This window comes from Protopterus annectens, chromosome 14.part0 (assembly GCF_019279795.1).
Source record: "Protopterus annectens isolate FY-2018-M chromosome 14.part0, PAN1.0, whole genome shotgun sequence".
NCBI classification, from domain to species: Eukaryota; Metazoa; Chordata; order Ceratodontiformes; family Protopteridae; genus Protopterus; species Protopterus annectens.
This window is the reverse complement of record NC_056748.1, coordinates 1,112,702,679-1,112,716,824: the sequence shown is the minus strand read 5'-3', so window position 1 is coordinate 1,112,716,824 and position 14,146 is coordinate 1,112,702,679. Positions and strand designations below refer to the sequence as shown.

Sequence of the window (14,146 nt, the reverse complement as noted above, 5' to 3'; positions counted from 1 at the left end):
CAGAGATTGCCTCTGAGCAGGCAATATGCAACGGAGTAAAGCTGGAGTATTTTCAGACAGTCTGCGTAGGGCATCTGTTTGTGGCCGGTAATACTCTTTGTGAGGCATTTCTGCAGCCTTTCCAGTTGTTGTCTTGTGCCTTCGGTATAGCTGCATAGAGATAATTATTTATAGAAGACTTGTGGAATTGATGTTATAATTAAAATGAATGTAGATGTTGGGACTGGTACTGTCCTTAAACATTGTTTCTTTTGGAGTTGGTTCCTTCTAGAGGCAAAATGATCTGACAGTATTTAAAGCATTTCTCAAATATGAAGGATTTTTTATTGTCTACCGTTGGTTATTTGGACATTTTTCCATAGAAAGGATTAAATGTAAACTTCATTACAGAAAATCTTTTTCTTGAAAATGACAAGGGCTTATGAAACTGAAAGGTTTAAATCTAAACTTCATTACAGAAAGTCTTTATCTTGACAATGACAAGGGCTTCTGAAACTGTCAGTCATACACTTCTTCTCAGTAAACTTCAAAGACTGAGAAGGTTCCCCACCATCCGAAAGATGTCCTTAGTAACACTCATTCTGTACTTCTGGCACATTTCACACAGGTGTAACACAAGGCCCTGTGCTAGGTACTCCACTTCTCTAAATCCTTTTCAATGCCCATCTAGAACTGCTAAATCTTAAATACTGCTGATCCTACAATCTAGAGTTAGCCACTCTGACCTGCAAACAATATTTGATAATGCAAATGGTCCACATCTAATAATATGTTAATTAACCACAAGAGGACTACTGTTATGGTCTTAACCTCAGAAAAAAATTAACAAATCTCCTTCCTTCCTTTTATATTGACACATTTTATTGGGATCATGATTAGCTAACGCCATTGTACAGGCTCCATTCTCTCCTTTACCACAAGTGCACATTTTGTAACGAATTAAGGCTTGCAAGGCCACTGCCAAAAATATTTTCATACCCAGACTAGAATATGGTCTTCCTTTTCTCATTATGCATTAAAGCCACAATTCCCACAGAAAACAGACTGCTGGGAGTAAACTCTGCAGATTCATTCCAGGAGCAGACCCCATACCCCAACCTGAATGCAACATTGCAACTGGCTAAAAATCCAAAATGGCTTTCAGTGCATCATAGGGACACTTTTTTTTTCCAAATACACTAATTTACTGTTCTAAAACATGGTCACTTCTCTCTTTCTAAGACTGAAACTGCCTTCACAAGGCAAAGAGCATAAACTCAAAAGCTCACACGACAACACTTTCTCTCTTGTACACCATCCATTTAAAACTAGTCAAGGTAGGCAGTGTGAACCATTTTGCCCTCATCTATTGCTTTGGTGACCTTCTCAAAGAAGTTTTCCAGGCTGAGTAGGTATGACCTGTCTTTGACGAAACCATACTGGGTTGGGTCCAGTGTCTGGAGGTTTCCTATCATTTCCATAATAATTCTTTCCATGATTTTACATATGAGACTAGTAAGACTTATTGGTCTGCAGTTTCCAGGGTCGGTAGATGGCCCAGCTTTATTGCAGAGAGATGACTGTTGCTGTTCTCTATTCATGAGGCATGAAGCTTATTTGGAGGCTACAATTAAACAGCAATTCCAGACGGTCTGACAGATCATGTTTCATGCTGTTTAGAAGGGATCCTGGGATTTTCCCTTGGCCCATCAATGCAGTGGGCTTAGCCTTAGAGAGAGAGAGAGAGAGAGAGACAGACAGACAGACAGAAGTAAAGACCTATTCCCTAGTGATATCAGCAGGAGTTATATTTGGTGGTATTGCCTGAGGGAAGTTTGATGGGGAGAGAGGGGTAACACTTGAGCTGAATTTCTTCGGCCAGGACGTCTGCTACATATTTTGGCTCAGTAGAGGTGGCTCCACTTAAAATGATCTCTGCACACAACTGTGTAGTACCTTTGGGGCTGAGTACATAGCTAAAGAATGCCTTGTGGTTGTTCTTGGCCTGGGAGGCCAAATTTACCTCAAATTTAGCTTTGGTAGACTCTATTTTTCCTCGGACTAGTTCATTTAGTTTGATGACAGTACTTTTACACTGCTGGGTGCTCTGCCTCCTCATTTTTTCCATGATTTTCTTTCTTCTGTCATACAGCCTATTGCTGTTGTGATTCTACCAGGGTGGCTTGTTTTTTGTGTTAGTTCTGTAAACAGTTGTGTGAACAGTTCTGCACAGGCAGCAGTGTTCTTAAAGTTTATGGGAGTTAGAAATTTAGTCAGGTTATCACTTAACAGCAGATTAGCCTTAGAGTAGTTCCTGAATATTCCAGTTAGCTGAGGTTTCAGGTTTTATTTCTATTTCAGTGGAGACAATTCTGTGGTCTGACCTTACCAGAGAAGACATTACACTAGGCGTGTGCAGCACCCTCCCATATTAGTGAGGACCATATCCAGTATAGTTGCACCCCTTGATGGTGTACTGACAATCTGATCCAGGGAGTCTGTGTTTACAAAATCCTGAAATCTCTGTGCCTATATTTCTGATGTTGTATATGATTCCCAGTTAACAGTGGGGAATTCAAGATGCCCATGAATATGGTATCGGGTTGAATGGTGAATGATTCCAGTAAGTTTAAATGCATGTTGTGGGTTTCTTGAGTCATTAATGGGGAGCTATAGCTTGCAAGGAAGTTGACATACATATCAAGCACAGCGCCTCTTTGTCCATCTTCAAAAGGAACCTTGACGATTGGATGGGAGAAAGGAAATTCACCCGGGGATCACGTCAGTCGCCCTGCTAGACAGGTGTCCAGGGAAGTAAATACTGTGGGAAGAAATAGCCAGGGAATTGTTATGGCTAGGCTTGTATAGGCCCTAGGGCCAATAGCCTAGTACCAACCTATGAACCTATAATGGATTTTGCTTATGGTGATTTGAGTGTGGAGAAGCTCAAGTGCATTGTGACCAGCCTTGAAGTATATTTATTTTTAATGTAAATTCAGACACCTGCACCTTTAGTCCCTCTTTGTGTAGTAGCTGGTCTAAATGTGTTGCACTGTTGGTGTACTCTGTGTGGCTTTAAACCATGTCTAAGTAACTGCACAGACTTGGTAGAACTAATTCTTAAACATCATAGCAGCAGTGTGAATGCTGTTTGTACAACTGTAGCTTGAAAATTTTATTAGTGTAAAAATCATTATGTCATGATTAAATGCTGCTGAAAATAATGAAGGAAAAGGAAACACCTCTTTACAAAAATGCTACATTCTTATCATGCAGCCACATTTTCTCCAGGCTCAGTAATAACCAAGCATTCATTGCACAAAATCCAACCCTTTTATATAGCATTTCAACAGCTGATGGCTGTAATGACATCACAGAGGAGGTTATAGTAACAGATGAGATGCAAACAGTAAGTAACCAATCACATCGCTTGTGTACCTGATGACTTTGATGACATCACAAAACATGCGATATAAACCAATCAGATCGCTTCTTTAACTGACATCTCAAAGGAGTTATTTTATGATGTCATACTGAGGGAGACACATCACAGCTATTTAACAAGCTCAGAAGACACATCTTCACACATACTTAGTTGACTACTATATTGTAAACATGTCTAATTCTAGAAGAGAAGAAGACTTTAAAAGAGAATACCAAACACTGCAAGATCTAGAAGCAGATCTGCAGCAGAAGATGCTAAAAGTTAAAAAGAGAAAAGCAAAGATGCTGCGGTCTAAGGTTCAGGGTGTCTTTGCAAAGAAAGGGATACCTGTTCATACTAGAGGTACTGATATTCTTCTGTTTTGGTAGGGAACTGTTTTGGATAGTTCATATCACCTGTCTGTTAAGGGTTACACAAAAGACATTTTTTTTAACTGGACATTATCTTACAAATATATTTAAGGATTAAGACTATGAGTTGTTAGCAAACTACTTCCTGTGGTACTGGGTTTGATGTCCTTAGCCTTCATTTGCCTGGTGTGTTACCATGTGCAAGTCAATAAACCAGACAGTGCATTGGGGCAATTAGGAATTTTGGCTAGATACCTGAATTGTGTCTCCTGCATAATATGCATAGTAAGAACCTATGCTGTTACAGTCTCACACAACTTAATATGTTGCAAAAAACAGAAACAAGTTGAATGTGATGTGAAACAATAGAAGTCTTTCAGTTCATTCACAATTCAAGTATGTAATATAAAAAATAAGTATAAAAATATATTTGAGAAAAACATAAAAAATAAGTATAACCAACACTGGTAGTTATTTCCTAACATAATTGATAACATATGAAGATACTGTGCTCATATAGTTGCTATATATCTTGAGAGCATTTGTCACAGTTTGATTTTGATTAATTGTGACTATGGAGGGAAGGTACATCACAGGCACAGAGATTTGCACTTGGATTTAATTCTAAACTTCTTTATTCCCCCTAGGGAGTCCACCAAAGGCCACAATCTCAAATGCCCGACGAAGAATATTTCGAGACTCTAAAGCTCATGGTAAGTTTAAACATTTACACAAAGTTAGATGTAACTGAGGGGAAGTTTGTTTGATGGATATAATGGTATTCATGCAATTCATATCTCTAAATATCTAGATGTAATTAAGGAAGAGTTCCTGTAATACAGAGACAGCTCAGATTATTATTGGTCTCCATTTTCCTGTTCGTCTTCAGTCTGAGTTTGAAAGCTTGAAGACATGGCCTTGTTTACGTGGCTTTATTACATTTTTTATTTCACATTTTTCTCTTCTTTATTGTTTACCGTTGGATTTTCTGTCATAGATTTTGTTTTATTCCTAACTTTGAATGAATTCAGTTTCTTTTACACTATGGCACCTTTTTCTTCCATCAGAATACCTTCCATACTGTTAAAAACATTCAATTATACTTTCTTTCATTGTTTCCATCACTTTTAAATGTCTGTTATAGATACCTTTGTAGAGTGGAACTGGATCAACAACTTGGTTCTCATTATAATTTTTTTTTCCTTTCAGTGCCCTATTCAGATGATGAAATCAGCTATTCACCACTGAAAACATCTGCTGCAGACCTCTCACTCTCAGATGATGACAGTTTTGATACCTTTAAAGGCAAGTTTGTCATTGCTCCCCACCAAGTATCAACCCCAATCAGGAAGGCTACAGGGGTTGCTTCTCCCTACCTAGAAGCACGTGCAGTCAGAAGATCCAGCAGCGGCAGTGATAATGGGGCATCTGGCATCCAGTCTACCGGGTGGCATATTTCACAACTGTCATCATCCCCATTCCAAAGATCTAGCAGCCGCTCTCCAGGCAGAGTCAGTGGTACCTCACCTCAGGGGATCCCCTCTATCTACCTACAATCAAACCAGGCCCGAAGATCGAGATCCAGCAGTGGCAGTGACATGGGGGCAGTTAGTGGCATCCAGTCACCAGAGTGGTATTTGGATGAAGCTGATGCCATTCCACCCAAAGGGATACCCTCTGCTTACCTAGAACCACAGAGAAAATCTGGCAGTAGCAGTGATGAGATATATGGTGCCTGCCAGTCTCCAGACTGGGACATTTCACACCTGGCATCATCCCCTCTCAGAAGATCAAGTGGCAGTGGTGGCAAAAGCAGGCTGGTGGCAGTTGGTGGTATCCAGTCTCCAAGGAAGTCCCCACAGATCTCACAGAAAGGTAATAGATACAGAAAGTTCCAAATCCTTGATCAGTTCAAACAAATGTCACATACGTTAGAGATTGCACATGCCTGAAAAAATCAGAATGCACAACGAATGGGATATGTAATGCAAGCCTGATACATTTAGATAAGCTAAAGTACACATCTTGTGGTCACTCGCACATGTACTTGTCTCGCATGCAGACAAATGCTTTTAAACACACACAAACACTCTTGCATTTTACAGGCATTCCACTGCCTTCAGTTTTCTACTATTGGCTAGTTTTCTCTGAATGAATCATGATGCCCATATTCTCCAAGTTAATGATTTGGTCTTTATGACTATCCTTGGGCAACTCCCTCTCACCTATATTCCCTTACTAGTTTAGTTTACATTTTTTTTTCCTCATCCATTTGCTCAGCTAAAGTTATATTGTATAAATGTCACTTGTTTTGCTTTCCCGATTTTAGCCGCATCTGACTCTATCCCTGATTATGCATCTATTCCATCATGCGGCTTTTCCATTCATTATAATACATAATGTCAAACTGTTACTACTTCCGGTTTCCTTTTCCAGCCTATAATACCATAATGGTTTACTTGATTAACCCATAAATTTACTGCACTTAAGTGGAATTTGCAATATACTGAGTATACTTTTTTCATACTGAATATTTGACATTTCCCACTTATTTTGTTACTAATGTGCTGTACAATATTTCTATTCTTTTGCAGAAATTAATGAAAGAATTGTGGGGGAGATAGCCTACCAGCTTGATCAAAGAATCCTGAGTTATATTTTTCCCGAAGAGGTCAGTCTGACTGATCTTACAGTGAAAAATGCCACCACAGATATGTTGGAGGTAAGTAGTTAAAAAGACAATCTGTAACTTACATGACGTTCAAAGGGTACAGGGAAGCAAGCAGTCATGGGATTCAAAAGGAAAGATCAAACAGGTAAAATAAAGGTTGCAGGTAGGATATATAACCGAGTTGTGATAACAATAGGGATTTATTTTTATTTATTATGGAGTCTGGAGTCCTGGGTAGAAACACTAAACACACATTACAACAAAAACTCTGATTTTACAAAATATAAGTACAGGTTTACATGGGTAAAGCCTGCATCTTAAAACAGATGTTCAGTATATCTGCTTTCGTGCAAAATATCTTACTCCTTGCATTAAAAAGAAAAAAACATTTTAAGTATCCCTTGCAAGGAAGGATTTCTGTCTGTTTCTAACCCCTTGCAAGAAGGATTTCTGTCTCTACCCATACCCCATTACTAAACAGTTCCTTCTGTACCTGACCATGTATAGGTTCATAGATATGTACTAGGCTAACGGCCCTGGAGCCTATATAAGCCTAGCCCAAGAAGATTCCCTGGCATCATGCCACCAAAAGTTAGTTCCCAGTGCCCCTTGTCAAGCAAGGCTACTGAAGTGATCCCCGGGGTGAACTTCCTATTACCCATCCACTTGTCAAGATTTCTCTTAAAGAGGGCCAGTGAAGTGCTCTGCTTGATGAAGTTTGTTCCAGAGTACAAAAAGTCTCTCGGTTAGGAAGCTGTCCCTCCAGCATATTCTGTTTATTGTGGTAATAAGGTTTAGGTCCCTGGAGTGTGTGACATGCAGGGATTGTGATTTCTTTAGGTGTAGCATATTTAGCAGCTCTGGGTCAGACATGACTTTGTAGGTCAAGCAGAGATCACATCTAAGTAGGCGATAAGAGACAGAGTATAGATGGAGTTTTTTGAGTCTGTCCATATAGGGCATGTATCTAAGGCCTAAAATCCTGTTAGTGAGGTATTTTTGTGGCCTTTCCAGTTGCTAAGTGTCTAGTGAGGTACACACCAAATGAGGCATTGTATTCTATAACAGGTCTAATTTTGGGATGAGTAGAGAGGGATTACGACCTTTTTCTTCCTGGATGATAAACCTTTTGTAATGAGATGTATGACATAGAAGGACTTTCTGACTACAGTGGCAATGTGGTTATCAAAGGAGAGGTTGCTGTCAACCAGTGTCCCTAGGTCTCTTATCACACCTTCGGTGTTTAGTGGACTACCACCTATGTGCTAATTTACGGGCACCGAATTTTTCCCAAAGGGAATGACAATGCACTTTTTGGCATTGAGCTTAAGGCCATGGTTCTGGCACCAGTCATTGGTGTCCGTGAGGACATTTTCTAGAATGTCTACATCAGTTGGAGAATCAATAATGGCTCCCAGTTTGCAATTATCTGCGAACTTGTTCAGCCAGAGTCCCTTTGTGTTGGCTTAAACTTCAGAGAAGTAGATACCAAACAGGAGAGGACCTAGGACTGATCCCTGTGGGACACAACTTGTAACCGGTCGGTAGTCAGATATGGAGTCTGCTACTTTCACAGTGTGGGTTCTATCAGTGAGGCAGTTGGCAACCCATCTTATGACATAGGGGTTTATGCCTAGTTTAGTGAGTCTATCTTTGATTCCTGAGTGAGGGATGGTGTTGAAGGCCTTAGCAAGATCTAGGTAGGCTGTGTGAACTACCTTGCCCTTATTCACAGCTCTGGTGACAGACTCGAAGAAGTCTATCAGGTTGAGCAGGCATGATCTACATTTCATAAACCCAAACTGTATGGGGTTCAACGTTTGGAGATTCCCTATGTCCTTATTTATAAGGTCCATGATGATGCGCTCCACAGCATTACATATCAGACTCGTCAGACTAAGGGGGCGGTAGTTCCACGGGTCTGTAGTCACTCCCCCTTTGTGGAGTGGGATGAACATTGCAGTGTGCCATTCAGTAGGAACAAAGCCTGAAATGAGGCTACGATTGAATAGGGTACTCAGGTGTGGTGCCAGTTCACTTTGTAGTTCATGTAGAACACAGCCAGGGATATTATCAGGTCCCATGGAAGCTATATTCTTGGCTTTGGACAGTGCGGTTTTTACCTGTGCAGCCGTGATAAGAGACTTGGCATTCCTCTGGTATTGTGGCAGGCCCTTTAGAGGGTGAAAGGGAGGGGTAAAGTTCACACTGAACCTGTCGGCCAATATGTTGGAAATATCAGTTGGTTCTGTATATGTATTGCCATTGTGCTGTAGCTCAGAGCAGATCTGAGTATTGCCATGTAAATTCTTGACATAATTATAGAATGTCTTGTGGTTGTCTTTAGAATCTGCAGCAATTTTGTTTTCGTAGCTAGTTTTAGAGGGTATGATGATGGATCTCAGTTTTATGCTGCGGATAACAAGGGAGTTTTCTCAGTCTTAGGAATTCACCCTTTTCAACAACAGTTTTTCCTTCTGTTGTAGAGTTTAATAGTGGGGGATCACCAGATTGGCTTTTTTGAAAGAGAGTGTCTTGGTTCTGTTTGTTATGGCCTGTTCCATGCACTTGTGTATGTGCTCATACAGTGCATTGATGTATGATTCAGCAGTCATGCACCTATTTTCCATTTGCATGGGTGTCAGGAAGTTAGCTACCTCTGTTTTTAGAAGCCCAAAATTGGCTTTGGATAAGTTTTTTTACAGAGGTTTCCTTGGGGGGGAGGGTAAGGGTGGGATGTGGATATCCATGGTGATTAACTTGTGGTCAGATCTGACCAGGGAAGAGTTCATTACTGGTATAGAGCAGGTTAAGGATGTTTCTACCCCTGGTGGGGGTAAGAATGAGTTGGTCCAGGGCGTTGGAACTAATGAATTATAGAAAACGTTGAGCAAGTGTTAGTACATGAGTAATTTTTCCAGTTAATGGAGGGGTAGTTAAAGTCTCTCAGTATAAGGGTGATGGACTGTACCTCAATATTTTCCAGTGTGTTTAGGAATGTGCCTTTATATAGTGCCTTTTTTAGGCAAGGTTCAAATGACAAATTCACCACCATAACAGGTACAAGCAAGCAAAATCTGAGGGTAATGTTACTCGATGCTAGAAGTCTAAACCTCAAAATGCACTCACTCAAGGCACTCCTTAAAATGGAGAACGTTGACATCTGTGCAGTGACAGAGACCTGGTTCAAAGCTCCAGAGAGCACCCCTGCATTACCAGGCTATAATTCATACCACACCTTTCGGCCACCAAACCCGGACCGAAAACCCTAAAGGTGGAGGCGTGTCCATATTCATTAAGGATATCCACACCTCCAAGCTAGTTGCTCAGCAGAATTCATCCGAGATTATCCAAGTTCAACTAACTCGGGGCAAAACCGCAATCCAGATTGTAGTTGCTGAAGACGCCCCACCATCCCCAGGATTCCCACTCCTCTTTTCTTGATACACTGGAAAATATTAAGGTACAACCCAACACTCTAATAATGGGTGATTTCAACTACCCTACCATTAACTGGGAAAACTACTCATGTACCAACTCTTTTGCTCAACGTTTTCTGGAAATCATCAATTCCAAAGCCTTGGATCAACTTATCCACACCCCCACTAGGGGCAACAATATCCTAGACCTGGTCATCACCAACATGGGTGACCAGTGTTCACACGAGAGGTCATCTCCTAGTTGGTCAGATCCGACCACAAGCTAATTACCCTAGACATCCACATCGCGCTACCACCCCTCATTAGGAAAACAACCGTAAAAAATTTCTCCAAAGCAATCTTCATGCTTCTTAAGACAGAAGTGGCAAACTTCACAACACCCATGCAGATGGACAATAGAGGTACGACTGTTGAATCCTAAACAAATGCACTTTATAAGCACTTACACAAGTGCATGGATCATGCTATCCCTAAAAGAACCAAGATGCTATCCTCAAAAAAAAGAAAGCCAATCTGGTGGTCTTCTGCCATAAACAAACTCTACAACAGAAGAAAGAAAGTGTTGCAAAAAAGAGTAAAATCCCACGATTGGAGGAACTCCCTGGTCAGCCTCAGTAAGAAGCTGAGTTATGAAAACAAAATCACCACTGATTCTAAAGACAACCACAAAGCATTTTATAGCTATGTCAAGAATCTCAATGGCAAAAATTAGATCTGCTCTGAGTTACAGCACAATGACACTAAATATACAGAACCAACTGATATTGCCAACATCCTGGCAGATAGGTTCAGTGCAAACTTTACTCCCCTCTCACCCCCTAAAGGGCCCATCTTTACACCAGAAGAATGCAAAGTTCCTGTAACCATGGCTGCACAGGTAAAAACCTCACTCTCCAAAGCCAAGAAGACAGCATTCATGGGACCTGACAACATCCCAGGCTGCCTTCTACATGAACTACAGAATGAATTGGCACCCCACCTAAGTACCATGTTCAATCATAGCCTCACCTCAGGCTTTGTGCCCATTGAATGGCGCACCACGATGGTTATCCCACTCCACAAAGAGGGGGCCACAACAGACCCTGGGAACTACCACCACATTAGCCTGACAAGCCTCGTCTGCAAGGCCATGGAGCGTATCAGCATGGAACTCATAAACAAAGACATTGGAGAACTCCAAACTCTGGACCCCACATAGTTCGGGTTTGTAAAAGGCAGATCATGTCTCCTAAACCTGATAGACTTCTTTGAAGTAGTCACCAAAGCCACAGATGAGAGTAAGGTGGTTCACACTGGAATTATAGATAAACTCACTAAACTAGGTATAAATCCCTGTCACAAGATGGGATGCCAACTAGTTTACTGACAGAACCCACACTGTGAAAGTAGCAGACCCCAAATCAAAGTTCAGACCAGTGACAAGTGAAGTACAAGCTAACAAAGAAGGACTTTGGCTAACTTAATTTGCAGATGACTGCAAACTAGGAGCCATAATCAAAATTCCTAATGATGTGGACATCCTACAAAAGGGCCTCACTGAGACAGATGCCTGGTGTCAAAGCCATGGTTTCAAGCTCAATGCCAAAGAGTGCATTGTCATCCCCTTTGGTAAAAACTCTGTACCCATGAACTACCACATAGGCGGTAGTCTACTTAACACCGAAAGTGTGATAAGAGACCTTGGGACACAGGTGGACAGTAGTCTCTCCTTTGATAATCACATCGCCACAGTGGTCAGGAAATCCTTCTACGTGGCACACCTCATCACAAAAGTTTTCTCATCCAGAAAAAAAGAGGTCATTGTTCCCCTCTACTCATCACTCATTAGACCCATTATAGAGTACAACGCCCTTCTGGTATGTACCTCACAAGACATCTACAACAACTGGAAAGGCCACAAAAATACCTCACAAAGAGGATTACTGGCCTCAAACAGATGCCTTACGCAGACCGTCTAAAAAAACTCCAGCTTTACTCTGTCGCATATAGCCTACTCAGAGGCGATTTCTACCTAACATACAAAGCTATGTCAAACCCAGAGTTGCTGGACATTCTCCATTTAAAGAAATCCCAATCCCTCTGAGCTACATGCTCTAGGGACCTAAACCTTGTCACCACAAAAAACAGAACATGCTGGAGGGATAGATTCCTGTCCCAGAGACTTCCCATACTGTGGAACAGACTACCTATCTATGTCAAACAGAGCTCCTCATTAGCACTCTTCAAGAAAAATCTTGATGACTGGATGGGTAATAGGAAATTCACCCTGGGATCACTTCTGTGGTTCTACTTGACAGGGGCACAGGAAAATAATTTTCTTGGGTGGCGAAAGCCAGAGTACCTTTTTGGCTAGGCTTGTATAAGCCCTAGGGCCAATAGCCTAGCACCTACCTATGAACCTATGGAGTGGGAGTCTTGGGACGTGGTGGGGGATCTATAGCAGGCTACAACCCGGATTGTAGTTTTACCCAGTGTTAGGTGTACCTGAAGAATCTCTGATGTGTTATGTTGGGCTACTAGTCTGAAGGTGTGCATATCCTTTCTGGTCCAGGTTTAGGGGCCGAAAGGTATGGTATGAATTATAGTCTGGTAGTGCTAGGGGGCTCTCCGGAGCCTTGAACCAGGTGTCAGTGACTGCACAGATGTAGCTGTTCTCCATTTTAAGGAGTGTATCTTTCCTATGCCTGTGTTACAAGCTCACTACCATTTACTTGCAAACTTGGCAGAATAGTGCAGTACTGCATTGTAGCTTGCTTCATTCAGCTAAATATATATAAAAGTGATGAAAATATCCCCATCCATTTATGAGCTTAACAACTAACTTGTTCATGTCATTAATATTTTTACAGATTGCTAAAGATCCCATGACAGGCGAGATAGATTCCAAAATGCTATCTCAAATGGGGCAAAATTATGTCGACATTCTGGATCGGCTGAGGATCAATCAAGGCTATGATGACAAAATCCACCCAGTATTTACTGAATGTATTTTCAAGAGTTATGGTGTATTGTTACGGAGACCACAGCCTGGGACGCAGGAATATCTGGCATACAATGACTACAACTATCTGCACGATGTTATTGTGAGCACTGTCCCAGAAGACATTGCTCCAGGGTGTATCTGTCTGCTAAATTGCTTATACCATTTCTCTAAGACAGATGAAAAACCCATGTTCTGCTGGTGAAGTTATCGACTGATTGCAAGACAGATGGCTTCCCGCATTTAACAACAGAAACTAATTTAAAAATAATGTACAAAACTTGGCTTCCTGAGGTATATGCAAATACAGCTACATAAATAATAAAAGTACCCTACTAAAACTAAAAACAAAGTTATAAAATCCAAACTATTAACAAATATGGTATTTCAAATTGTGCCTGCTTAATAAAAGTACCCTACTAAAACTAAAAAACAAGGTTATAAAATCCAAACTCTATTTCAAATTATGCTTAGCATAACTACATAAAAAATAAAAGTACCCTACTAAAACTAAAAAACAAGGTTATAAAATCAAAACTATTAACAAATATTGTTCCAATTATGCTTACTTATGCTACATAAATAATAAAAGTACCTTACTAAAACTAAAAAACAAGGTTATAAAATCCAAACTATTAACAAATATGATATTTCAAATTGTGCCTGCTTAATAATAGAAGTACCTTACTAAAACTAAAAAAACAAGTTTTTAAAATCTAAGCTATTAACAAATATGATATTTGAAATTGTGCCTGCTTAATAATAAAAGTACTCTACTAAAACTAAATAAGGTTATAAAATCCAAACTATTACCAAATATGATATTTCAAATTATGCCTGCTTAATAATAAAAGTATCCCACTAAAACTAAAAAACAAGGTTATAAAATCCAAACTATTAGCAAATATGATATTTCAAAGCGTGCCTGGTTGAGAAGAGGTCTCTTAGACTTCTACGTGGCACCGTATTTAGATATCAATTTTTAATAATTTAATTGGATTATTACAGACTTGTTTTTATCTTTTACAAGCACAAGTTTTTTATTTGTATACCTATATTTGTATGCTGTCATATACACCTCAGGAAGATGAACTCATTAAAAAGTTTGTGTGGAGAGGTTTCTTACACTTTTCATGGCAAGAGCCTTCCTTCTTCACTTAAGGCTCATTCTGTTAGACCTATGATTTCTTCTGTTAATTTTTTCAAGGGCTTAGACACTAATTGGATCCTTGAAGCAGCTACCTGGACTTGTGTGCGTACCTTTACAAAGCACTACAATTT

At 40.3% G+C, this 14,146-nt stretch overlaps 2 protein-coding genes across 4 annotated transcripts in view; one reads left to right on the top strand and one right to left on the bottom strand.

Moving 5' to 3' along the window:
- LOC122789441 (speriolin-like) overlaps positions 1 to 14,099 on the top strand; it is a 230,874-nt gene extending 216,775 nt beyond the window's left edge. Inside the window, exons 2-5 of the mRNA XM_044056900.1 lie at positions 4,422 to 4,487; positions 4,984 to 5,649; positions 6,369 to 6,496; positions 12,735 to 14,099. Coding sequence (XP_043912835.1) covers positions 5,373 to 5,649; positions 6,369 to 6,496; positions 12,735 to 13,070 — 741 coding nt within the window. The 5' untranslated portion in view covers positions 4,422 to 4,487; positions 4,984 to 5,372 and the 3' untranslated portion in view covers positions 13,071 to 14,099. The remainder of the gene's footprint in view (positions 1 to 4,421; positions 4,488 to 4,983; positions 5,650 to 6,368; positions 6,497 to 12,734) is intronic.
- Positions 1 to 14,146, bottom strand: part of ADAMTS14 (ADAM metallopeptidase with thrombospondin type 1 motif 14) — a 1,616,175-nt gene that overhangs the window by 1,017,759 nt on the left and 584,270 nt on the right. The gene's annotated exons all lie outside the window — the stretch shown is intronic.